General features: G+C 57.5%; 9 protein-coding genes across 9 annotated transcripts; 3 read left to right on the top strand and 6 right to left on the bottom strand.

Moving 5' to 3' along the window:
* Window positions 1-163: 163 nt before the first annotated feature.
* On the bottom strand, window positions 164-1,312 carry EX895_004726 (uncharacterized protein; the record flags this gene model as incomplete). The annotated part of the gene is made up of 1 exon (XM_029885320.1): window positions 164-1,312. One exon carries the CDS (start codon window positions 1,310-1,312, stop codon window positions 164-166), a length of 1,149 nt encoding a protein of 382 aa, XP_029738562.1.
* Window positions 1,313-2,016: 704 nt separating this feature from the next.
* EX895_004725 (uncharacterized protein) lies at window positions 2,017-3,669 on the bottom strand (the record flags this gene model as incomplete). The annotated part of the gene is made up of 1 exon (XM_029885319.1): window positions 2,017-3,669. One exon carries the CDS (start codon window positions 3,667-3,669, stop codon window positions 2,017-2,019), a length of 1,653 nt encoding a protein of 550 aa, XP_029738561.1.
* Window positions 3,670-6,139: 2,470 nt separating this feature from the next.
* On the top strand, window positions 6,140-7,199 carry EX895_004724 (uncharacterized protein; the record flags this gene model as incomplete). The annotated part of the gene is made up of 2 exons (XM_029885318.1): window positions 6,140-7,074; window positions 7,136-7,199. The coding sequence occupies 2 exons, from the start codon at window positions 6,140-6,142 to the stop codon at window positions 7,197-7,199; spliced, it is 999 nt and encodes a 332-aa protein (XP_029738560.1).
* Window positions 7,200-8,135: 936 nt separating this feature from the next.
* On the bottom strand, window positions 8,136-9,749 carry EX895_004723 (uncharacterized protein; the record flags this gene model as incomplete). Its single annotated transcript, XM_029885317.1, has 1 exon — window positions 8,136-9,749. One exon carries the CDS (start codon window positions 9,747-9,749, stop codon window positions 8,136-8,138), a length of 1,614 nt encoding a protein of 537 aa, XP_029738559.1.
* Window positions 9,750-11,154: 1,405 nt separating this feature from the next.
* On the top strand, window positions 11,155-14,280 carry EX895_004722 (uncharacterized protein; the record flags this gene model as incomplete). Its single annotated transcript, XM_029885316.1, has 1 exon — window positions 11,155-14,280. One exon carries the CDS (start codon window positions 11,155-11,157, stop codon window positions 14,278-14,280), a length of 3,126 nt encoding a protein of 1,041 aa, XP_029738558.1.
* Window positions 14,281-14,430: 150 nt separating this feature from the next.
* Window positions 14,431-17,175, bottom strand: EX895_004721 (uncharacterized protein; the record flags this gene model as incomplete). The annotated part of the gene is made up of 1 exon (XM_029885315.1): window positions 14,431-17,175. One exon carries the CDS (start codon window positions 17,173-17,175, stop codon window positions 14,431-14,433), a length of 2,745 nt encoding a protein of 914 aa, XP_029738557.1.
* Window positions 17,176-17,950: 775 nt separating this feature from the next.
* EX895_004720 (uncharacterized protein) lies at window positions 17,951-20,644 on the bottom strand (the record flags this gene model as incomplete). The annotated part of the gene is made up of 1 exon (XM_029885314.1): window positions 17,951-20,644. One exon carries the CDS (start codon window positions 20,642-20,644, stop codon window positions 17,951-17,953), a length of 2,694 nt encoding a protein of 897 aa, XP_029738556.1.
* Window positions 20,645-21,920: 1,276 nt separating this feature from the next.
* Window positions 21,921-23,582, top strand: EX895_004719 (uncharacterized protein; the record flags this gene model as incomplete). The annotated part of the gene is made up of 4 exons (XM_029885313.1): window positions 21,921-21,953; window positions 22,318-22,384; window positions 22,544-22,766; window positions 23,246-23,582. 4 exons carry the CDS (start codon window positions 21,921-21,923, stop codon window positions 23,580-23,582), a joined length of 660 nt encoding a protein of 219 aa, XP_029738555.1.
* A 345-nt stretch (window positions 23,583-23,927) lies between these two features.
* EX895_004718 (uncharacterized protein) lies at window positions 23,928-24,925 on the bottom strand (the record flags this gene model as incomplete). The annotated part of the gene is made up of 3 exons (XM_029885312.1): window positions 23,928-23,960; window positions 24,061-24,439; window positions 24,582-24,925. 3 exons carry the CDS (start codon window positions 24,923-24,925, stop codon window positions 23,928-23,930), a joined length of 756 nt encoding a protein of 251 aa, XP_029738554.1.
* Window positions 24,926-24,953: the final 28 nt, after the last annotated feature.

Below are 24,953 nucleotides of genomic sequence, written 5' to 3'. Positions count from 1 at the left end.
ACTGTCACTCGATTACCTGCGCACACATTCTGTTGAAAAGCCTAAGCTTCGTCTCGTCCTTGATCGAGCAAAACAGGTCTATCTACAAAGTTTGGGCATACTGAACGAAGATGGAGACAATTGGACCAACTTGGTCTGTAGAGCGCAGTGGTCCGGGCTGCTTTCATGGGAGAACAATGTACTTCTGCAGGTGCTCCGGAATAGCCGTGTCGAGCTTCTTGGACTCGAGCCACTTGCGCGAGAACAGTCTGGCCTGGTAGCGGTACGCACCGTCGCAAAGGATGGTGACGATCGTCTTGTTGGGGCCGAGCTGCTGCGCCATCTTCTTGGCAGCGACCACGTTAAGCGCAGACGAGGCACCGACGTAGATGCCCTCCTCGTGGAGCAGGTCGTAGACCATCGAGATGCTCTCCTCGTCCGGGATGTGGACCGAGTTGTCGAGCTTCTCAACATCCGGCTTGAGGTTCTCGGTGACACGGCCCTGGCCGATGCCTTCGGTGATGGAGCCGCCCTCGCGGTCCATGAGCTTGCCCTTGGTCTGGATGTACGAGTGTAGCACGGATCCGGGTGGGTCGGCGAGCCAGCACTGCACTTTGCCGTTGCTCTTTTCCTTCAGGTAGCTAGTGATACCCGCCAGGGTGCCTCCGGTGCCCGTGGCGCAGATGAAGCCGTCGAGCTTTCCGTCGGTTTGATCCCAGATTTCAGGACCCGTGGTCTCGATGTGGGCACGTCGGTTGGCCGTGTTGTCGAACTGGTTGGTCCACACAGCATTGTCGAGTCGGTCAGCGTGACGCTTGGCCTGGTGGTTGTAGTTGTCCGGGTTGTCGAACGCAACAGCGGGCACGGGGTAGACTTCAGCACCGAGCATGCGCAACAGATCAATCTTCTCCTGAGACTGTGTGTTGGGCATGTAGATGACACACTTGTAGCCCTTGCTGCGGCAGACGTGAGCCAGACCAATACCCGTGTTGCCCGCAGTGCCCTCGACGACGGTACCCCCCGGCTTGATGAGTCCGCGCTCCTCAGCATCCTTGACAACAAAAAGAGCAGCACGGTCCTTCACACTTCCGCCCGGCTCCATGAACTCGGCCTTACCGAGCACCTCGCATCCTGTCTCTTCGCTGATCTTGTTGAGGCGGATCAACGGCGTGTTGCCGATAGCGCCGACAAAGCCGTTGACGGGACGCATGTGGGCAGCGGCGACGGGCGAGAGGGTCGAGGTGGAAGCTGCAGCTATCGAAGCAGTGCTGTGGAGCGCCCGCACCGATGAACGAGCGAGGCCTGTGAGGGATCTCGGAAGAGCAGAGGCCATGGCTAGCTGTGGAAAGCACGTTGTAAACGGTGCTTCCGATGAATGGTAATGGATGAGGTGAGTGAGTTGGTGGAGTTGGTGGAAGGAGGGGGAATTGTCAGATCGATGGGAGCAGCTAAGTTCTTCTTGACGCCAAGGGAAGATCGGAAAGATTCCGGTTGCCTCGCCTTGATTGTCTGACTCGGCAGCTGCACCGTGATTTCTTCCAGCAGAAGCCACTTCCCGCCTAACGCCATTATCAAATACTTCGCACCCTGCAACTCGCTCGTGCTCTAGCTTCGTCTTTTTTGATCTTCTCCACTGTCTGTGTCCGAGAGACCCACTCATGAAAGGACGTGCCACGGCAATGCAACCTTGATCGCGCTCCCAGTCAAGTCGGAAGATCCGGTCGCTCAAACCTGATTCGCTGGTCTGTGGTTTTTGCGGAAATGTCGCCATTTTCATCTTGGCGCGTGCATGCGACAGACTTCTGCAGCATCTGAGCAGCGTCGACCTCTTCGAAAGCTCCCGCTATGGGCCGAATCGGTGTCAGTGATCTGTTCGTCGCCTCTTCTTCTTCTCACTCTTCGACAAAGGAGGGCATTGTGTGTCGGCCTCTCACTAATCACACTCGATCTGGTCCGATCAATGGAACGACTTTTATTCTTTGTGGGCCATGATTGACAGTCTAGAGTAGTCAAGCTGAGATTACGGGCTTAGGTACTCTACTGGTCGCGCACCCAGAGGTCGACAAACTCGTTGGCAGGCAGCTTGGTGAGCTTCTGGTGGTCCTCGAGCAGCGCCACGATCTCGGCCTGGCGAGCCTCGGGGAAGAAGCCCTTGAGGTGCTTCTGCAGCTTGCTCTTGATCAGCGGCTTGGCCTCATCGCGGCGGCGGGCGTGGCCGACGGGGTAGTCGAGCGCAATCGAGTCGGTGGTGCCGTCGTTGAACGTGACCTCGACGCTGTTGCCGATCGAACGCAGCTCGGGGTCGAGGTACTCGGTTGTGTAGCGAGCCTCCTCCTCGACCGACATCTTGGCACGCAGCTCGTCGATCTTGGGGTTCTTGGCCACCTCGTCCGAGTAGTCCTCGGGGTCGAGCTTGCCGTTGATCAGACCCATGGCGGTGATGTACTGCAGCGAGTGGTCACGGTCGGCGTAGTTGTTGAGCTTGCCCGACTTGGAGATGATGCGAACAGCAGCCTCCTGCGTCTTGATCTTGACGCTCTTGATGTCGTCCGACGTCTTGCCGTTCTTCTGCATGCGGCCGTGGAGAATGATGGCACCCTCGATCGCGGTCTGCGAGTGGAACTCGGCGGGGACCAGCTTGAAAAGCACATTCTCCATCACGTACGAGCCGTAAGGGCGCTGGAACTTGAACTCCTTGCCCTTGAAGAGCACATCGTAGAAGCCCCAGGTCTTGGCAGTAAGGACCGAGTTATAGCCCTGCTCGCCCTTCTGGACGAGGAGAGCAAGGTTGACGGCACGCGAGCAAGCGTCGCCGGCAGCCCACGACTTACGCGAACCAGCGTTGGGAGCGTGACGGTAGGTTCGGAGCGACTGGCCGTCGACGAAAGCCTGCGAGACGACATCGACAGTCTGGTCACGCGTGTTGCCGATCAGCTTGGAAACGACAGCGGCCGAAGCCACTTTGACCAAGACAACGTGGTCAAGACCGACGCGGTTGAACGAGTTCTCGAGGGCGAGGCAACCCTGGATCTCGTGGGCCTGGATGGCAGCGGTGAGAACGTCCTGGACAGTGAGGGGCTTCTTGCCGTTGGCAACGTTGGTACGGCTGATCCAGTCGGCGACCGAGAGGATGGATCCAATGTTGTCCGAAGGGTGACCCCACTCGGCAGCGAGCCAAGTGTCGTTGAAGTCGAGCCATCGGATGAGGGCGCCGTTGTTCAAAGCGGCACGGATGGGGTCGAGCTCGTAGTTGGTACCGATCACACGGGCACCGTTGGGCACAACAGTGCCGGGCACGACAGGACCGCAGACGTTGGCGGCGGCGGGGAAGCGGAGAGCCTCCATGGCGCATCCCAACGAGTCGAGCAGGCAGAGACGAGCAGTGTCGTAGGCGACTTGGGAGTCGATCTTGTAGTTGTGCACGTAGTCGGCAATGTCTTGGAGCACCTGGTCGGGGGGAGGACGAACATTGTCCTCGCCCTTACCAACACCGGCGTGGCCACCCATGACGCGAGTCGAGGTCGAGAAAGCGGCGCTGCGGGGAAAAGCGGCGGTCTTGGAGGAGGGGAGCTGACCGACTTTACGGGCAGCAACAGCGGTAGCGCGGGGAAGGGCAGAGGTGGAGATCGATCGAGCAGAGGTGGATCGAAGCGATGCAGCCAGAGTGGATTGCGAAACGAGGCGAGGCATCTGGAAGGGCAAAGAAGCGACATGTCAGCGTGCTTGTTTCGATAGATCCCATTCTTCCATGCGGTTCAGCTTTGCCGTCGGCGCCGTTCTCATCGTCCGTCAAGCTGATCGAAGGACATGGCCAAGATCGGCTCAAAGTTGATCGTGTAGCAGGAGGATGGTCGACGACGCCAATGGGTGGTTGCGCAGGTACTCACGATCCGTCTGTCGGTGAAGTTCACTCGACGTAGAAATGAAAATTGTAGTGTTGAAGAAAAGATGGAGGGGGAGGAGGAGGAGCAGGAAGAAGAAAGGATGCGAAGGAAGAATTGAAGTAAAGCGAGCGAGCCCTGCGTGTTGGACTCGACTGCTCTCTCACGGTCCAAGCAGGCTTGCGGGCTTTGCAGATGCGGGAGCCGACGAGCAGCTGAAAAGCGCATTGACCGACCGACTCAACGCGGGGCAGGGCAGCGAGCCCCACCGGCCTGCCTGCCTGCTTGCCAGCGCGAGAATGCGGGTCAAGGGCCACAGCAGGAAATGCGTTGAAAATTCAGAAGCCTCTTTGCCCGAAGAAGCCAGTCTGTCGGTCGGTCGGATCGGCCAATGAGGTTTTACCGGTAAGGTTCCTGACCCTTCCGTCGTTGGGCAATCCTGCCGACACTTAGCGAGCAACATGTTCCCCCCCAGCATCCCATCAGATTCAGATTCCCTGTCCTGTGTTTGCAGATCAAGACATATCGTCGTTTCGTGCTGGTGGATCCAAAAGGACAGAGGGATCATCAGCTGCCAGACGAATCTGTGCTGTGTGGTATAGCTGAACGTGGTCACGAGAAACACAATCCTTATGCTTGCCCTCGCTATCAGATTTGTTGGTGCTCTCTGCTCATCAGAAAGGACCCGCGGATCCAGCACCGGCGCGGCTGGAGCTGGGAAAGCGAATGCGATCGCTTTGAAGGGGTGATTCGTGAATTAAAGCCGAGAGGAATTGGGCGGCTCTTAGCGTTGGGTTGCTGCCCTCATCCCCGATCTTTAAATTGTTGATAGACTACGATCTTGATCAATTCGCATTGGCTTGGTTCGATTGCCGACAATGTTGAGTTGTCGCAGCTGAGTCACTTTCAAGACAAGTCTAAGGAAGCTGTCAGAGAGAGAGCCTTCTACGGCCAGTGACAACTGCATTGCAGCCCGGCCATCTCATCTCATTGCCAAGTCAGATAAGCCTGGCCATCATTTCAGCTTGGGATGCTCCATGTCAGCTTGGGATGCTCTCGAGCCACTTGATACGAAGCTTCTGCGCGGTGAGCTGGTTTGAAGTGAGGGGGGCGAGCAAGCGGTAGCAAATCAAGCAATGCAACCAGAGGACGCTGGTAGCTGGCACAAGTGGATGCTCGGTGTTTGGCGGCGATGATAAGCGATGCCATTGCTGTCTATATTCTCGTTCATATGGTCCAGGCCTTCGCCGGTGCATTCATAGGCGGGTTGTGACATCGTTGTACTCTGCCTCCGCTGCTCTGACTCAGCAGCTACCCTATGCCGACAGACGACAACGAGGCTAGCCCATTCTGTTGGCGGTTTGGCTAGTATCGACTTGCTGTATGGGCATCATCTGAGGGTCCTCATCTCGCCGAGCAAGTCTCGCTGCAAGTTTCCGTGCCCAAGTCGATCGTGTACACATGCCTGAGGATTGCGAGCCTCTGCGCACACACACAAGCACTCCAGAGCGGCTAGGATTGGACGGGTGCTTCTTCTTCTGCCGTGTGATGAACATCAGACCAATTGCCGTGGCAGTAACAGAGGTGGAGCGTCTCTGACGGCGTTTTTGAGTGAGCAGAATTCACTATGGCAAGCTGCATACACAATTTTGTCATTTCTCGTTATTTCCGCCCTCGAAAGCACATTGTCACTGTCGTTTGGCCGAGCAAACCATACGCCGCCCGCCGCCTTGCCTGACTTTACAAATCGGAGGGAGAAAGCAAAGGCCAACTGACAACTACATCACATCGCATCGCTTCACACGAACTTTTGCTCTCATACCCTTCACCCCTCTCCTTCCTTCTATTCATCATCACCATCACAGTGCACATACCACCGACACGGAACATTCGAAGCACGGCTTTCAGTCACCTTTGCATCGCACTCACCAGTATACGTTCTGTCGTATCACATTTTCCTCGACCGTATTCCGACGTAGGTTTGCACTACATCGGCACCGTCGAACCTGATTACTCGCAACAGACACTAGCCTGTTCGACACATTCAGCACGAACGTCAATTTCGCCAGCATCGGCATATGCCAGCAAACAGCTTTCCTCAAGGTACTTGTGCAACATTATAGACGCGGTTCGCCTGGTTCGACCCTTTTCTTTGGACTGCTACCATTTGACGTCGGCACTGTTCCGAAAGGTGGTTTCTGTCTTACCACGCTAGCCTCCAAGGTTCGTGACTGAACCGCCCTCCTTTCAACGATCACATTTACAACCCGTAACCAAACATGACCGACTCGGCCCTATCATCAGAGATGGAACGCCTCACCGCGCAGCTGAACCTCAAAGACACCGCGACAGGTGGCCCTCCTTCGCGAGCATCCCCGCTGTCCTCTAGTTCTTCCCCGTCCCTTCGTCCTGCCCCGGGTACCGGCGGTTCATCGGCTACAAGACCTTCACCAAACACCGCCGTCGGTGCCGCAGAACGTGCGCGTCAAATGGCGGGCGCTCGCCTTCCTCCAAGCCTCCAGGCCAAACTGGCCGCCAACGCGAATCGATCCACCATGTCGCCCAACCCAGGTCAAGGCGTCATGGGCCACGACCAGCGCATCGACAGCAACGCCAGCGCCTCACTCTTTGTATCTGCAAGCAACCGCCCTGGAACTCTGCCAGGCACTGGCATGGGCGGTCTTGCTGCTCGTCGGGGTGTTCCGGGCGCACTTGGTGGGCCCTCGAGTGGCGGACCTGCCTCGCCATCAGCAGCAGGTGCCGCAGGTATGGGCACAAGACGCAATCGACCTGGCCTCAAACTAAGTGATATGGGTATCGGCACCGGAGATGGGATGGACACGACGCAAAAGAGTGGTATGGGCGCCGGCGCAGGCCGCCGAGCTCCACCACCGGGGCGACTTTCCGATAGCACCGGCGTTCCCAGCAAGGCAGGCGATGCAGGAGCCCAAGAAGACGGCGGCGCCATGTCCACGCCCTTCAGCAACTTTTCCAAGATTGTCGACCCGTCGGGACGTCTCAATTTCAGCGGCAAGGCCGTCCTGCACGCCTCGGGTGTCGAGTTTGGCAACGGCACGTCGTTCAAGATCAACATGGCCGAACTGGAGCTCATGGACGAGCTGGGCAAGGGCAACTATGGTACCGTGCGCAAGGTGCGCCACACGCAGACGCATGTCGAGATGGCCATGAAGGAGATCCGGCTCGAGCTGGACGAGTCGAAGCTGAATGCGATCATCATGGAGCTCGATATTTTGCACCGAGCTACCGCGCCCCAGATCGTCGAGTTCTACGGCGCCTTCTTCATCGAGTCGTGCGTCTACTACTGCATGGAGTACATGAACGCGGGTAGTCTCGACAAGCTGTACGGCGAGCGCGGCAGTGTGCCGGAAGACGTGCTTGCCAGGATTACGGGCAGCATGGTTCGCGGGCTCAGCTTCCTCAAAGACCAGCTGCAGATTATGCACCGCGATGTCAAGCCCACCAACGTGCTCATCAACCGCAAGGGACAGGTCAAGCTCTGCGACTTTGGTGTGTCGGGTCAGCTGGAAAAGTCACTCGCCAAGACCAACATTGGCTGCCAGTCGTACATGGCGCCCGAACGCATCAAGGGAGAATCGCAAAACATTTTGGGCACGTACACGGTTGCCTCGGACGTGTGGTCGTTGGGTCTCTCAATGGTCGAGACGACGCTGGGCACGTATCCCTATCCGCCCGAGACGTACAGCAATGTGTTTGCGCAGCTGCAGGCGATCGTTCATGGCGACCCGCCCGAGCTGCCGAGCGACTTGTACTCGGAGACGGCGCGCGATTTTGTGGCGCAGTGTCTGGAGAAGATCCCGTCGCGACGCCCGACGTATGCGCAGCTGTTGAAGCATGACTTCCTGACGCAGGACGAGGCGAAGGGCGAGGACGGGGTGGATATGGTCGGATGGGTAGCGAGGGCGATTGACGCGAGGACCAAGAGGAAGGAGCAGGCGAACGGCGCTTCGGCTCCGGGGTCTTCGTCGACAGCTGCTCCAGCGGTATAGATGGGAGCAAAGGTCTGATGGCATACACTACGACAGACTCCTCCTTATTTGCGCTCTCAGTGCAATCCGTTTCTTTATTTTTATCATCCAATGTATACGCATATTACTGCATACTCAGTAGAAGAGCTCTTCCCGCAAACACGCACACGCTCACGTTCTCATTATCGACGTCAGCATGTGCACAGAAGCGACGTTCAGTAGAACCTTGAGATTGCGAACAAGATTTGGTATTCTGGAGAAGGATGCCTCAGGTGGCAGAATAATAGTAGTACTCGTCGATGAGCGGGAGATAGTCGCCGATGATAGCGCCAAGCATGCCGATGAGGAACTTGCCCTGGGTGCGGTCTGCGAGACCTGCGAGTTTGGGGCGGGTGAATGAGTGCCAAAGAGGGCCGCGGAGGAGATACCACCAGAACGAGTTGCCGCGCTTGGTCCATTCTGCTTCCTCGACGGAAGAGATGGGGCGCTTGAGCTTATCGGCGGCAGAGGGGCCCATAAAGAGCGAGGCTAGGATCGAGGTGAGCGGGTTCTGGCCCATGACGGCCGCAAGGAGCGGGTTGGTGGCGAACAAGCCCTTGGGCTGAGCAACGGCGGGGGCAAAGGAGCGGTTGCGAAGGTCTTTGGCAACGTACTCGATGACAAAGGACAGCACAAACGGCAGTGTGGCGGTTCGTCCCCATTTGCGCAGAGCCAGGACGTAGACGAGAGGTCGAAGGATCCAGAAGACTTCAGCGAGGTGACCGGTACGGTTGCGAAGGGGACGTACCAGGTCTTCGGGCTTGCGGACATCATTGACGGTGAGAACGCGCGAGAGCAGGTAATCGTTGATCTGGGACTCGGACCACGGCTTCATGTTGACGGGAGGCGAAGGAGGGTCCTTGCGCAACGTAGCGACGGTGGAAGAGGAGCTGGAGAGGGCATCTGTTGCATTGGCTGGGGTGTGTGCCAGCGTTGTGGATGGGTGGAGTCGGGTCGAGTCCACCAAGGTGTCGTCCGTGTCGGAACCGGATTGGGCTGCATTGATGCGCAGGGCTCGAAGATGTGGCGGTCGGCGGTCTGGGTCTGTGGTAGTAGAAGCAGGTGGTTGCTGCTCAACGTCTTCGTAGCCGGGTCGGAGCGAAGCAAGCGTGGGCCGCAAGAGACCAGTGCGAGAGCCCTTCCAGAAGCCTTTTGGTGGTTGTGCGGCTGAGGAGGAGGAAAGTAAAGAACTGGAGGCGAGCTCGAGTCGATCTGCGAGCTTGCCCATCGTCTTTGCTCTTTCTTGCTCGAGTGCAGCAGGGTCGACCTCGCGCTCCGGGATGGGCGGATTTATGACCATTCGAGAGCCAGTCATGTGGACCAAGCTCAAGCGCAATACAACCTTGAGCGATTCAATAGCAGCGACGACATCCCAAGCCTTTCTACGACCGAGCTTCCTCCTTGCGACCATTTCGGCCAGCAATTCGAAGTAACCCACAATGACGAGTGTGCGTGCGACACGGTTGTAGTTCTTAGAGGTGCGCGAAAAGTGGTTGGTATACCTCGCATGTTCTGAAGGCGTGAGACCTGTTGCAGCAGCGCCAACGTGCTGTCCTACTGCACCGAGGGGAACTGGGCTGGCTGGAAGGGTGCTCTTTTCAGTGAGCGCGGTTGCAGCAGCGTCGCTGGCGGGTGCATTTTGGCTTTCGAGCGCTCGAGCGAGGATAGAATCGTGGTATAGTCCGAGCAAGTTGAGCGAAGCATAGATGGCCTCGCCCGCGAGCTCGGCATCTTTGAATCGACCGGGTAGGAAGTAAGTGATAGAGCGCAGTGAGCTCTCGACGGCTGTGATTTGGGAAGCGTTGTTAAGCAGAAAATTGTCGTACTGTTTGAAGAGCGCCATCTTGTTTGATGAGGTGGTGGACGACGACGACGACGACGACGAACAAAGTGCAGTTGTGGGGAAGACCACAAGGCAAGTGATGGGGCAAGGATTGGGCCGGTCGTGTGGACAGTTGCCGGAAATCGTTCGCTTTCTCAAAACCTCGAGCGCGCGCCTTTTCGCCGCGTTTGTTGAAAGCCGTATTGCGTCTAATACCCGATTGCAAACAATTATGGAAATTGAATCGGGAGATGCACCTCCCTTTTCCAGCAGCAACTTTTTGGTCGCTTCGGGCTCGGACACTGGTGAGAAGCCAGGCCAGTCGAGTGGGTCAAAATCGTGGGTCGTGATACGATTATCGCGCGTAGAGTGCACATTATTAATAAAATTCAAGGGCAGGAGGGCGGGCCGGAGACAAGGCGGCATTCCTCGATGTGATTCAAAATGGGCTGTCGACACCGCTTACTGAACACGCTTAGTTGAAGACAATGTGAATTGGCTAGCACAGAATACAATGGATGAGTTTCTGTTAGCTGACGATAGCTTAGCTCGATAGCACGCGCTAGACACGATGATTGCAAGATACGATAGTCGATGGTACTAAAGCCTTTTTTGGAGTGTGGGTGTGGTTCTATGTGTCTTATCTAGGCTTCCGAAAACAGAAAGAGGTTGGGTAAGCTCTCTTTCTCATGCAGACCGTTCCCGGCTACGCAGCTTCCGCAGAGGCACAGGGAAGCCCACGTTTTCTTTTTCGCTGCTAATTTTTTTGGCCCGTCGTCCTTAGCCTCGACAGTGTATGGAGCGAGGTGGAATCCCCACACAAATTGACGGGCTATGCAGGCTGTCTTTCCATTCTGAACTCGCATCCGCACAATCTATTTACTTATTACTGTATATGCGCCTGTTTTTTCCTGCACATTATGGTCATGCTCATAATCGTCTGAGCGGATCGCACCTCCCGTATCAGCCTGCATCCGAGGGCTTGAGTTCACGAGAGAGAGAGAGAGCCAAAGGGATGAGCACAAAGAAGGGATCATTGAGAGGCAAAGGCCAGCGACAACGGCAACGGCAGCTTTCCGAAATCCACACTGTCAGCTGAGCTCGCCGCCCGTCAAACTTATCAATCTGACGTCGGACTTTGCACCGACGCAGCTGAGCCTGCTGAGGTGTTGACCTTGCACGCGATCTTGTCCCGCCGAGCCTTCCTTCTCACCATCAGCTTCCCACGCTGCTTTGAGCGGCCTCCTCCTTCTCCTACTCTTCCTCCGTCTCTGCCACCACCGCAACCGCCATACTCGACTCGTGCCGCTTTTCCTGGATGAATCGACTTCACGCGCCATCCAGCACTTGATCAACCCCTGTCAAACAGAGCAGCGAACCCTTTGCATCAGGGCGTGCTCTTTCGCGACCAAACGGCTCCACAGACATGGCTCCGGCATCTTGCAGCAGCTCGCGTACCTCCTCCACCAACCAGCCAGGCCCCAGCACCGCTCCTATGGTCGCCATCAAGAACGTCAAACCGCCAACCACAAAGACAAGGGCGCCATGGCAGCTAGACACGTTTTGGTCCAGCTCTCACAAGAGGACGTCTCCGTCCAGACAGCGATCGCCTGTGCTTGGCGACTCCTACGAAAGCTCTAATGGCTTCGACCTCGCCGATCTGCCGTTGACGCCGCCTGACTCGGGCGCCTCTGCTTTCGAGCTTCATGCTGCTGCTAATGCTGATCCGTCGCACATCCCCACTCGCGATCATGTCTTAGTATCTTCCCGTGCAGCTTCACCATCCGTCCTTGCCTCTGATACACACAGCAAGCCCGCGCAGAAGAAACCGAGCAAGAATGACATCTTCAATTCTCCTATCTCCTGGTTGACGCCTCCGTCTCGCCCAGTCGCCATACCTCCTGGCGGTCCAGAGACTTCGCCGCCGCCACCACCATCGCGTAATTCGCTCTTTTTCTCCTCGTTTGGCAATAGCTCACCCGCACCTCCCTCACCGCCTCCGCCGCTTCCACCTCCTCGCACTACTTCGACCCAGCTGAACAGAGACGCAGCGAAAAGCAAGCAGACAGGCACAGCTCCATCCGATTCGACGGCAATAAGCGTATCCGGATCAACGCAGTCAGAGTCGCAAACACAACCGCAACAGAGCACAGGGCGCAAGAAGGGGCATACACGCAACTCGTCACTCGGCCGCGCCAGCACCGAGGAGTGCCTGCAGGAGGAAGCCAGAATCAGAGCTACCAAACACGTCGATTTCCGCCTTTGCCCCACCAACGACTTTCTGCTCGGCGAAGGGCGACATTGCTCCGTATATCTTGGCAGCTATCGTCCCCGTCTGGATGCTGTTCCATCCGACTCCTCTACAGCCTGGCGGCTCTGTGCCGTCAAACGCCTCCATGCCGACCGTCAGAGCCAGCTTCTTGGGCTCGAAGAAGCTTTTGCGCTCCGCCGTCTCGGTACGCATCCTAACGTCATCCAGCTCATTGACATTCGCGATGAAGTCGAGTTTGCAGCATCGTCTCAGCACACTCCTCAACCGTCGACGCCTGATCCGCCCCAGCGCCGGAAGGAGCAATCCTCGGCACAATTGGGTATCGGTCTCGGGCTGCCACGCAGTGCTAGCCGTAGTCCAAATGGGGGACATGCCAGCCACTCGAGATCCACAAGCGATATGACAGGCAAGGACGAGCTTCGTAACGAGGCGCAATCACACAAGCGAGCTTTGGCTCACGAGAAGCAACACGAAGCGGCGCTTGCTCGCGGCATTCTGCACGAAGCGGATTCCATTGTCTCGTCAAGGGAACCGCATCGTTCAAGAGTCAGTACGCTGGGTCATCCTCAATCCGCGATTCTGCCCACCCCCACCTTCCTTGTCCAAGGTCCTGACGGCGATGCGCTCGACGCCCGGCCGACGTACAACCACTCTCTCGCCGATTCCGACATAGCCACTGCGCGCAGGTCGTCCTCAAACGCCAGCACCATCAACCCCCCACGTCTGCTCATCCTCCTCGAGCTGCTACCCAATAACCTCGCCCTCTTTGCTCGAAAGCACCGCGAACGCATCGACCTGCAACAATGGTTCGACTGGGCACTTCAGATCTCAGAAGCGCTCCTCTTCCTCCACGAGAAAGGCTGCGTCCACGCAGACATTAAAAAGGAAAACATGCTCTTGACCGAGGATCTCAACGTCAAGCTGTGCGATTTCAACTCGGCCGTGTTTCCCAATCCCAGCGACCCTCCGCGCGACGGCCTTGGGCTGGGTACGCCGGCATACTGCGCCCCCGAGCTGAGTCGGGCCACGGGAGGCCCAAGCGCCACGAGCTTCTCGTACCCGATCGACATCTTTTCGCTTGGTGCCGTGCTGTACTCGCTCGCGACGGGGTACGAGCCGTTCAGCAAGGCTCGCAGCGTCGTCGAGATGCTGCACCGCAAGCGTCTCTTCTTCGAGAGTGAGGAAAACGACCGAGCCTCTCGCTTGGCCGTCGAGGCGGGGAGCAATCCCAACAGCCAGCCGGCCAGTCGAAGCGGCAGTCTGCGCGGTCGGCCCTCCAAAGCTTCCTCGACCTCCACCGCCACCAATGCCAACGATGCCGCGGCTTCGCCCGTCCAATTGGCCTCCTCGCTCAATCGCTTGCTGCAACACAGCTCGCCCACATCCCACACAGCTCGCCGCGATGCCAGCAGCGACAGCCTCGAAAGCGTTGCCTCGAGCATCACCACCATTTCCGGGCGCAACCCGACCTCGTTGGCCGTGTCGCGGCTGCTCGAACCCACGGATGAACCGCGAGGCCTGCTCGTGGATCCCAGTACGCTGTCGCGATCCAGCTCGCTGCTGCGTGAGATGGGGCGGTCCGCCGACGTGCGACGATGCGCGTCGACGGGGGGGAGAAAGGCCCTGTCAACGAGTGTTACAGGATTGCAGAGAATGCGGGCTGCTGGCGAAGTCGTCGTCGACCCCACCGCCGAGCACGCCGAGGTTGGCTCTACAACGACCAACGTTAGTACAGGCACATCGGCCAAATCTCCCGCTGGCGCCGCCATCGCCCCGCTCTCAGCATTGTCCAAAGTAACCCTCCTTGAACTCGCCTCCCGACCGGACTGGCTCCGTCGTCGCTCCTCGTACGGCGACGAGATCAAATCCCACCCCCCTGCAGCTGCAGCAGCGAATGCATACCTCTCTCCAGCCGCGACGATCTCCGAACATACCCCGGCCGATCCCGACGCCGCTCTCTCCTCCACGCCGGCCAAGCCCAGTCGGTTGCGCTCTATGTTCTCCCCTACCTCGTCGCAGTTCGGCCGCCCTGCCAGCAGCAGCAGCCCGCCTACCCCCGGTACCCCGGACGCAGGCACACCCGCACTCCGGGGAGGATCGTCCGACGGAGACACGAGAGCGTACGCGGATGGGCATCCAGCCATCGTCTTGCCTGGCGGCGGGAGGCTGCCCGATTGGGCACGCGATCTGCTGAGGGACATGCTGCAGGCGGATCCCGCCCGACGTCCGACGGCGTTGCAGGTGCGCGAGCGCTTGCAGGCGCATGCGCACCTTTTGTAGCCCGTTTTATACCCCATTGACACACGTTAACTCTTCGCAATAGCAGATCGCAGAACAGCTTCTCTCGAACGTCTGAACCACATTCGACACTGGACTGACTGACGTGGCAACAAATGAGAGGTGTGTATTGAGTTGCGACGGTTCACTTAACTAGATCCACTTGAGCCACGCCTGTTTCGTGTCAGACGTGATCTTCTCCACAATCACTTTGACCGTGCGCCTTGATCCACTGGGCGTAGACTCTGCTGCCTGATTCTGTCCTTGCCCTGACGGCCCCACAGACGTCGGATGTGGGATATGCGGCACAAACGCCTTGCCGCCGTCCTCGCTCGACGACCCACCATTGCCGCGCTTGAGCACCGTTTCGATCGTCGGCACGTATTGATTCTTGACTAGCACACGTCTGCTCGCCTGTCCCTCTTCTTCCTCCTCGTCCTCTTCTTCCTCGGAAAGCACTTCGCCTTGCTGCAAATCATACAGCGAGCCGTACATGCCGCCGCCGCCCGCGGCCGGCCTCGTTGCAGACCGGGACCTTGCTGGCCAACGCTTTACCCGCACCCCTGGATCCGAGACAATCGAACTTGCCAAGTCGTACGTCGCCGTCTCAGTTTCCGCCCTGCCCGCACTGCCCTGATCGCTCTCCCGCCGTGTACTGCTGGGTAGAGCCCCACTGGCACTCGGCTCGTCGCTGTGCGAGACGGTGGTGCCTGACCGCTTGCGCGTCCGAAAGAAATTGAGCCGACTCTGCTGCTTGCGCTCGCGATCCAGCCCTTCGAGCACCTCGATGCCTGTCCTCCCCAGCACACTATCGCTGTGCAGATGCACTCGATCGGACCCGCTTCCCGCAGCATCCCCTGGACCCCGGTGAAAAACGCCCGCATCATTCGCCGACGCATAGCGTTGGTGTCGCGCCCTCTGCACATCGGCCTTGACCGTTGCCGCTGTCGCTACGTCCGGAGACGCTTCGGCTTGCATCTTGTCCCTGAGCACCGTGGACGGTTGAGGCAGCGAGGCCGAGATGCTCCCTTGCGCTGCGGCATCGATCCGCTGCAGATCCTCGAGCTCATCAAGCATGTCTGGCGTGACACTGGCGCCCGCAGCCTCGAGCAGCGCCTTCCTATACGACTCGGACGCGCGCATTCCAATCGGCCTCCGGTCCGTCTCAATGACGCCAGACGAGATCGTGCGTGAGATCACCGGTTTCGATCCTCCGGGCTTGCTCCACCCTGGCGACTCGGGTGCCTCTGCTTCTGCGTCCGGCACCACCAACCCCTCCGCATCCAACACAACTCTCACCCCGTCCATCCTGGCCAACTTTTCCACAGGCACTTCCACGACTTCCTGTCGAATCAACTTCTTCTCCCGCGCACACAGATCCAGCGGCCCCTCCTCAGCCTCCTGCAGGCATTGCACCAGATTCCAGCCCTGCCCGCGCATCACGCTCATCTGGCGCTCGAACTTCGCCTCGTCGAACCACGGGTCCTGCTCGAAAACCCGCCGTAGCCCCTTCACCGTCCCCTGCCACCACACCGGGTCGTTCAGTATCGGCAAAAGATGCTCGCGCGTCTCCTGCGAGAAAGGAAGGCCAATGAGGTCACTAGGCAGGAAGAGCCAGCCGAACGGATACTGCCGGATCTCGTTCGGATGCTTGAGCGGGAACGAGAGCGAGTTGTCGATGGCGCCGATGCGGATCTCGTCCTTGTCGACATCGTGCTTGATCATGAAGTTGTCCAACCCACGATCTGTGTTGCGCATCAAAAAGTCGAGGACGACGAGTCGCTCGAGCTGAAGCCGGAACTGCTCCATGCGTTTGGGTGTCCAGTAAAAACCGTCCGGCTGCTGTGTGCGCGACTCTTGCCCGTCGACGATCGCTGAATTAGCAGGCAGCGGCAAGTCGGGATGGCACAGATCCGGTTCCTCATCAGCCCCCAAGTCGCCCCACGAAGGCCTGCACAGCAAAGCACGCTTGATCGCAGTACCGCAATTGCGAAGTCTTGCCCGCTCCTTCCTCCGGCTCACCTTGTGCGCGCGGCTCTCGTCATCCATATCTCGCAAAATCAGCGTCTTGCTCCTTGTGCGCGACGGCCACGGATGCCGCCTCAAAAAGTCCGACGCATTCACATACCCTTTGAGAAACGTCTGATAGCTTCCAATCTTGTTGGGCAGCGGAACGTGATGCTTGTCGAACGCAACCCTGTCGTGGTATGCATAGTGGAAAGTAGGCGACGAGAGCTCGACGAGCTCGGTTCTCGGCACCATCTTGAGCGCCAGACGAGCGTCGAGATACGAGGCGCCGACCTCGGAGAGATAGGAAAAGTTGGGGATGAGGCACGGTCGACCCATGGCCCACCAGAGATACTTGCGCAGGAACTGGCGTTTTGGGTTCAGATTGCCGTACGGCTCTTCGTCTTTTGGTTTGAAGACGGCCACGGTAACGAGCAAGGGAGCCTGTGTCTCCTGCTCTGCAGACTCGGTGATGACGCGAACAAAGTAGGACCCACTGGAGCCAGTTGCGATCATCTTTGGATAAACTCCCTGCTGAATAGCGTGCTTGACCTGTTCGACTTGCTTCTGGAACTCCTTCGAGGTCATCGATGTTGCTTCGTGGAGCGTGTCGCGTTGAGCTGAAGCGTGCTTGGCGGCGAGAACCGCTTGCGCCTGGCCGAGGCCGTCGAAGTGCGTAATCAAAAAGCTAGGTTTCGTCTCGCGCTGCGACTTGCCGCGAAACTTGCGAGCGACAGCCATCTTCCACTTGCGAAACCTCGCATCAAAGTCGAGGTCGTCGTCATTGTCGTCGTTATTGACGGTGCGTGGCGCGGGGTGGGGATGACCATCGCTGAATTTGGTATGCTGAGGCAGCAGAGGCGCTCGCTCGTCCTCGTTGGATGTAGCCATGGTGATTCTGTTTGACGCCGAGTAAGGGGATCTTCAGCCCAGATCGTGTCGAGAGTGTGAAACTCGCATCGCCATGCTGCGAATCTCGTTGATGGCGACGGAACGAAGGCGCAGAGAATGGTGGTCGGTTGGGAAGCTGCTCGGAGCACCCTCGAAAACAGGGTCCGCTCGGATCGAAGCAAAAGCTGAGTCTTCTGTCACTTGGCTCGGCAGCCAACTGTGTTTGGAAAGCACAAATTGCAGTGCGGATTGCATCATGATGAGAACGCTCGGATCGCTTCTTTTTGACCTTTTTCTCGCTTTCTGGGCTCGTTTCTCTCCACATGCAGGGCCAAATAAAGACGCGGACACAGGTCAACCCAAGCCGCTTTGCTCTATTCATTTCGACCCTCGCACCTTGCCTTGCCGACAGATATGCACAGCCTAATCCGTTCAGACTGGTCTGCTTCGAAGGGTTTTCCTCGCCTATCCGACTTGAGACGGGTGTGCCAAACAGAGGACAGAGCTGCTCACTCTTCAGAACGATGGGAAACTGCTTTCCAAACCCGCAGTTCGCTCATCTCTCCATCTTCCTATGAGGACTCGCATGACCGGGCGAGGCCGTAGCACAAACCGAGAGAGCTTTCGGGGACAAAGATATCAACAATTGCTCCTGTGAGTTTTCTGTCATACATATACACATGAAAACGGGGACGCTGCTGAACAAGAAGCAGGAGCTTTTGGGGGGGAACAAGGATGGGTAAGAGAGATGAGGGAAGCGAAGGGGTGCGGCAATCTAGACCTTTTGCCCGAGCGCCTGGAACTGTTGCGCACGTCCACGACCACGGCCACGGCCGCGTGCTGCCGAGCCACCTCTCCTCTCCCTCCTGCCACCTGCTTGGCCACCCTCGCGATCGCCGCGCTCGCCACCTGGACCACTCCTCTGCTCCTTGCCCTCGCCGAGCTTGGCATCCAACAGACGCTCGTTCTGCTCGAGCATCGAGTTGGCCTTCTCGGCCAATGTCGCTGCCAGCTGCTGCACCTTGGTCAACTCGAGGCGGTGGAACGAAATCACGTTGGCCGAAGGGTCAAGCGAAGCAGCCAGCTCGTCGTTGTGGATCATCTTGCTCACCATCGCCTTGACCACCTTCTCCTCGACGTCGAACGTCGCGGCGAGGTGCGAGAGCGACACTGACTCGTAGTAAGCCGAGTACGAAAACAGGTAAGTACGCAGACCGACCTCCTGGATGCGCTTGGCGAGCATCGCCTTGACGTCGTCCGAACCGGGCATGAGCTTCCAGATCTTAATGTCGGCGATGAGCTCGATGCAAGCCTTGCAGTCGCCGTTCTGCAGCGCTTTGCACGCTTGCATGATGTGGTCGCGCGTGTTCTCGGGCGGGCCAGAGAACACTTGGCGGTCCGTGTAGTCCAACATACGACGGAAGGGTCGCGAGATGACACGCTTGCGCAGCTCCGGGTCGTTGCCTGCCAGAGCCATATTGGGCACCTCGAGCAGCATCGACGAAATCAGGTAAATGCACTCGAGCAGCTCGAGGTTGATGTGCATGTGGAAGGGGAGCTGACGCTGACGCTCGAGCTTCTCCTGCTCCGGCGTGATGGTGCTGAACTGGTTCTGCTTCTGCACACCCTGCGCAAGCAGCTCCTTGACACGGCCTGTGGCAAAGATCTCTTGCAACGCCACTTGCGACTCCTTGATGAGGCCGTTGCGGAAGGCGCAGATGCCGATCTGCACAACGACACGGTTGTACAGGATCTGCGTGGCCACATCGGCCAGCTGGATCGAGTCCTGCAAGTGCGACATGAGGAACATGTCGCGCGCCACGTGGTAGTCGGCGTGGAGCGCGTGGAAGTAGATGTGGCTGAGAACAGCACGCGTTCGAGGACGCTCGGCCTGGATACCGCGAGCCTGGTACAGGTAGGTGCAGAGGGCACGCACCAGCACGGCAGGGCCGTCCTGCTCGGCGACACGCGCAGCCGGAGGGAAGAGCTTGGACTCGAACGACTTGGCCGTCTCACCGAGCGTCGACTCGAGCGCCTTGATGATGACGTCCTGCTTAGCGTAGACGTGGTCGAGGCGGCGCACGGTGCAGCGCGAAAGTGCCTCGTTCTCGGACTGGCCCTCGAAGTAGGCCTGCGCGAGCACGATGGTCTCGTAGAGCTTCTTCTCGTCGCAGAGTCGGTCGACGTATTCAGTGGTGTGCGGGTCGATGTTTTGCAGGCTCTTGGTAAATTCGTCGTCGAGACGATCGACAAAGCTGATGATGCTGCCTCGCACGGCGACAACGTCCTTCTCGCCGTTCTGGCCAGGGACACGCTCGACCTGGTCGTCGTAGTCCTCGGTCTCTTCGCGCACAATGTAGTTGCGGTTCTTGGTGAGCAGCGCGAGGATCTCGTTGATCTCTTTGCGTGCCGAGTCCCACATCTCGACGGGCATGTAGGCGGTGGCCGACGAGTTGTAGTCGAAGCGAGCGGCGACGAGGGCGAGGATGACGCGGATCTTCTTGTAGGGCGAGTCGGCCACACCCGAGAGGTCGTGAAGCTTGCGGATCTGCTCGTTTTTGTCGGTGCTCTTCTTACCACGAGCCTCCATGATGGCGGCAAGGCTCTTGAAGAGACCCTCCGAGGTGAAGGTCTCGGTGCGGCCACCACGTCCGACGGTCTGGAAGTCGTCGTTGGCTTCCGGGTCGAGGGCAGCAGCGATACGCTGGTTGTTGCCTCTAGAAATGGCGGTCTCAGCATGTGTGGGTGCGGCGGCAGCGGAGGAGGCAGCCTCGGCAGCAGCCTCGAAACCTTCGGGATCGGAGCGGTACCTGGCGATGGTCTCGTCGTTCTCCTTGATGACCTTCTTGAGCTTTTGCTTCATGCCGTTCATGGCCTTGGCGACGGGTGCTTTCATCTTTTTCTTGGCATCCTTCTCCTTGGCGGCAGACTCGTTGAGGAACTGATCGAGCTGGGAGATGGCCTTGTAGAAGAAGGCGGGGATCTGCTCGTTCAAGGTGCGCTGACGCTCGATGGAACGCATGAGGTTGTCAAAGTCCTTGTTGATCGAGGTCCAGTCGCTGGATTTCTGGGCGGACTCGATGTGGTTGACAATGGTCTGCATGTCGTCGATACGCTTGTCCTTTGCCGACTTGACGACCTTTTTCACCTCCTCCTCCGAGTCACTGTCGTCGCTGTCGGCGGCACCCTTCATGAAACGAGAGGTGGGCACCTTCTTGCCGTCGTTGCGCTCGCCGTCATCCTCATTGTCCGAGTCGAGCGATTCTTCATCCGAGTCCGAGTCCGAGTCCGAGTCCGAGTCCGAGTCCGAATCCGAGTCGCTTCCCTTCATGAAGCGCGAGCGACCAGCGGCGGGCTGGGTGGTCTTTGGCTGCTCATCTCCAGACTCGAGCTCAGAAAGCTCCTCCTCGGACGACGAGATGTCGGATTCAGAGTCGGAATCACCGACCTTGCGGAAAAAGCCAGACATGTTTGATGAAAGTGCAAGTTGAGATTGGCAGAGAAGCGATGTCGATGCTGTCTCTGCGAGTGGTTGCGCTGAAGCTGGTGGTGCTCGTGATGCTGCTGCTGCTGCTGCTGCTGCTGCTGGTGCGGCGGAGTTGTAGTAGATCGGTAGAGGAAGCTGTGAGGAAAAGGAAGGTGTATATTACCGCTTTTCCGTCGACAGAAGAATCCAGGAAGTGATGCGCTCCGAATGTGATCAGAAGCCAGGACTTGCAAGGAGAGAGGGGGGATTAGATGGAGGGTTGAAGGTGCAGAGCTAGGTCTGATGGCGAAGGGAACCTATGGATTGCGAGAGCACGCTGAGCAGCAACAAATTTTCGCACAGCGAACGGGCACGAGAGCAGCAGCACACCGCACGATCAGTGTCGCTCGCCGCCTTCGACCCTTCCTTCCCTCAACCAACGATTGCTCTTTTCTTCTTCGCCGTCTCTGTCTCGCGCTGTCTTTGGCCCAATTTTCTTCTTGAAATCTTCTTTGTCTTCTTGTCAAAGTCCAAGTCGCGCTCGAAGTTGGTTTCAGAAATTTTGTATTCCTTGGGCTTCAATTTTGGATTGGTGGAATACAAGCAGTCGTGTTCTGGCTTTGAGACTCCTGGCGGTTCTTATTGGCGCCGCAGCTGGCAACGCGACAAGCTGCTCCCCTATCCCAGACGACAAGGGCTCTCTCTCTCCTCTCCTCGTCTCCAAGACAAACAAGCATGTTTATTAGCATGCCAGTACCACGAAAGCCTAAAATGATGCACCCTATGAAGCTTTCGACGACAGATGTAGCTCGGTAAGGGCAGACTAGAAGGTCATGAATGGTAGCCAAGTCCTGCTGGACGATTTACGCTCGACTGGATGTTAGAGCGGCACGGACAGCGGCTTGCTTTTGAAAATCTGTTCTCCTTTTTCGCCCGGTAGGGAATTATGGCTCTCTCGCGGAACCGATCGGTTCTGGCAGCAAATGCAGAAACAGAGCAGAAGCGCGCTGACGGGCGAGGCCGCGAAAATTGAGTTCCAAGAAGAAATCAGGCCGGACGTGCGCCTCGCCGTCTGTGTCGTCGCAGGCCAACTCGAGCCAACTGGGCCGAGAAATTGCTTTTCCGTCGCTGTTGGCTTAGCAGCAGCACCAGCAGAGCGAGACGATTCGAGACCGTCCTGGTTACTGTCGTCGTCGACATTGCTGCTCTTCTCCACACACACACACACACAACCCCTTCATCCTCCGCCTCGTCTCTCGACACACACACTAAAGCAGCCATGGCCGCACGATTCACTCCCCGTCTCTTCCAGGTAGGTATCCTTCCCAACCGCAACTGCTGCAGCAATTGCAATTGATATTCGTCCAAACAACGGCTTCAGTGGTTTCAGCATCGCTCTACTACGCTTCGATCCATAGACCTCGCATGCTATATCGTAAATCCGCACGTCGACAATGCTATAAGCCTCCGAGCGCATCTTCGCCATGTTGTCGGCTTGCACGAGCTACAGCATCGCACCAAATATCAACTTCTCTCATTTACTTGCAACATTCACTGACTCATGCCACATTCGCCGTTGCTTGTTTCACTCGTTTCCGTATTTACCTCTACTGCTGCACATCGCTATATCGACACTTTATCGAACGCATCGATCATATCGCGCTCGCTTCGAACAGCAGGCTACCCGAGGTTACGCCTCGCAGGCTGCTGTCCGAGCTCCTCGTCAGCTCGATGGCCTTGCCGGTACGTTTCTTCGCTATGCACTCCTCGAATCGCCTTCTCGTTCACCTCGCTGATCACCTTACTTTCCTTATTTCGACGACCTGTCATGCTCTGGACTTCGGGCATCTTCTCTTCGCTCACCCCACTTATACTTGCGCATCTCGTTACACGCACCCACAGGCAAGTACGCTTCCTCTGCGTACGTTGCTGCCCTCTCTAAGGACAGCAAGACCCTCGAGAAGGTCGAGGCCGACCTCAAGGCTGTTCAGGCCGCCCTCACTGGTGCCGAGGGTGCCAAGCTGCAGACCTTCATCTCGAACCCCACCCTCAGCGGCGCCGACCGCACCAAGGGTCTTGAGCAGCTCCTGTCCACCGGCAAGGGCAAGGCTGATCCCATCACTCAGTGAGTTATCATGCAAACAACAACAACATCATCGGCAGCATTCACGCGCAACACAGCAGCAGCGAAGACGTCGAACAACGGAAGGCTGGGATTTGAGGAGGGCCATCTAATTAGGAGGATCTCGACACATGTACGGATCGTTTGCAGGACAGCATCGCGGAAGGCTCGAAGCAGGTTCTCAAAAGTGCATCTCATAACACAACGCTCTCAACCTGTTCCGGCGATGAGCTGGCGGCCGTCAAATCCGATTTATGCCTCAGGCAGAGCTACAGGAGGCTGTCAAGGACCAGACGGTTTGCACGAAAGCATTCATCATCAGCAGGGACGATCTCTGCCTTGCCTGTTCGTTGGGAAAGAGGCCCAAGCTGCTGCATGTGACGTGACGACCTGCATCATGATGCGTTATGATCTGCTGCATCAGAACAGCCCGGACTAACCACTCTCAACCTCACTCCTTCGCCCAACTCACATCCGCACAGCAACCTCTTCACTGTCCTCGCCGAGAACGGACGTCTGTCCGAGACTGAGAAGGTCATCGAGGGCTTCCAAGACCTGATGACCGCATACCGTGGTGAAGTCGAGGTGACCGTCACCTCGGCTACGCCCTTGGACAAGTCGGCTGTCTCGCGCATCGAGACGGCGCTCAAGGGCTCGCAGATCGCCGCCAAGGGCAACGGCAAGACACTCAAGATTGTTCAGAAGGTCAACCCTGCTATCCAGGGTGGTCTGATTGTCGACTTTGGCGGCAACACGGTGGACCTCTCGGTCGCAAGCAAGGTCAACAAACTCAACGCCTTGCTCCAACAGGGTATCTAAGCTTTGGGGTTTGCACCTGTTAAGCGATGCTTTTGTCGACTGCGTTGCGCGGTAGACGATAGCTGGTGAATCCGCATGTAAAAGAAGCTTGAATCTATGCTAGAATCCTCTGTTGGCGCGTGTCGAGTGTGAAGGGCAGTGTGGGCAGAGTGTGCACATTCAGGACAGGCGGTAGAGCTGTGTGGTCTGTTGTACGATGACGTTTGTCACTTCTGCGGGTACCATGCTGGCAGCTGCGTACACACTCGAAGCAATACACAGTGAGTCAGGTCAATCTTTTCTTGCATTAATGAACTGGGTAGAAGCGTTCTCGGCGAGAATGTGGCTCTTCTGATGTCAAAGCGCTCAGATCTCGGGCATGGGGGGCATCCAGTTGGGCTGTAACACGAAAAGCATTGGCAAGGGTCAGTACGTGAATCATCTCTCCGATCAGCCATCACCAGCATTGCTGAGCTAGGGATAGTCCAGGGTTACTTACGTCGTCCAGTTTCTTGAGCAACTCCGACTCAGTGGGTACCCTGAGACCCTTCTGCACAGCAGGGCGCTGCTTGATCCTCTCGATCCAAGCCTTGACGTTCGGACCAACCTCGTCGTTGCGAATGCCAGCAAAGCGGTACCACAGTGCCCAGGGGAAGTTCAGGATGTCGGCGAGCGAGTACTTGCCCTTTCCTTCACCCACGAGGTAGTCGCGTCCCTCGAGACCCATTTCGAGCACTTGGTACAAGCGCACCGTCTCGTCGTGGTAGCGCTTGATGCCGTAGGGCACAACGTTCTTGGAATCACCCGTAGCTTGCATGCGGAAGTGGTTTGCTTGGCCTTGCATTGGGCCCTGTCCAGCCATTTGCCAGGAAAGCCATCTACACCGTCGTAGAAGATCCAGAGAGCAAGCGGAAGGCGTTAGCAAAGAGATAAGGCGAAGACATGTATGAAGGGCGGCTAGAAAAGGTGTCGTCGTATATTTTTTCTCATGTTTAAAATTATGGTGTTTTTGATACTCACTGAATGACCTGGTTCCTGTAGTTCTCGCCCTTGGGGTCGGAGTCGGACCACGAGAAAACGTGCTTGTCGTCGTACTTCTTTTCGAGGTAGAGCAGGATGGCCATGCTCTCCATGACAGCAAAGCCGTCGGGCGAAGTGGCCGTGTTGTTTGGGTCAAGGATGGTAGGGATCCTGCCGTTCGGGTTCATCTTGAGAAACCAGTCTTCCTTCTGCTCGTTCTTGAAGATGTTGATGGCATGGGCCTCGTACTCGAACGAAGGGTTTAGTGCCTTGATCTCTTCGAGCATGATCGAGACCTTTTGACCGTTGGGCGTGCCAGCGGTGTAGAGCTGAATGGGCTTCATACTGGAAAGAACGTTGGACGATGTGAAG

The sequence above is a fragment of the Sporisorium graminicola genome, chromosome SGRAM_4 (assembly GCF_005498985.1).
Source record: "Sporisorium graminicola strain CBS 10092 chromosome SGRAM_4, whole genome shotgun sequence".
NCBI classification, from domain to species: domain Eukaryota; kingdom Fungi; phylum Basidiomycota; class Ustilaginomycetes; order Ustilaginales; family Ustilaginaceae; genus Sporisorium; species Sporisorium graminicola.
This window is presented reverse-complemented; position numbering and strand designations above follow the sequence as displayed.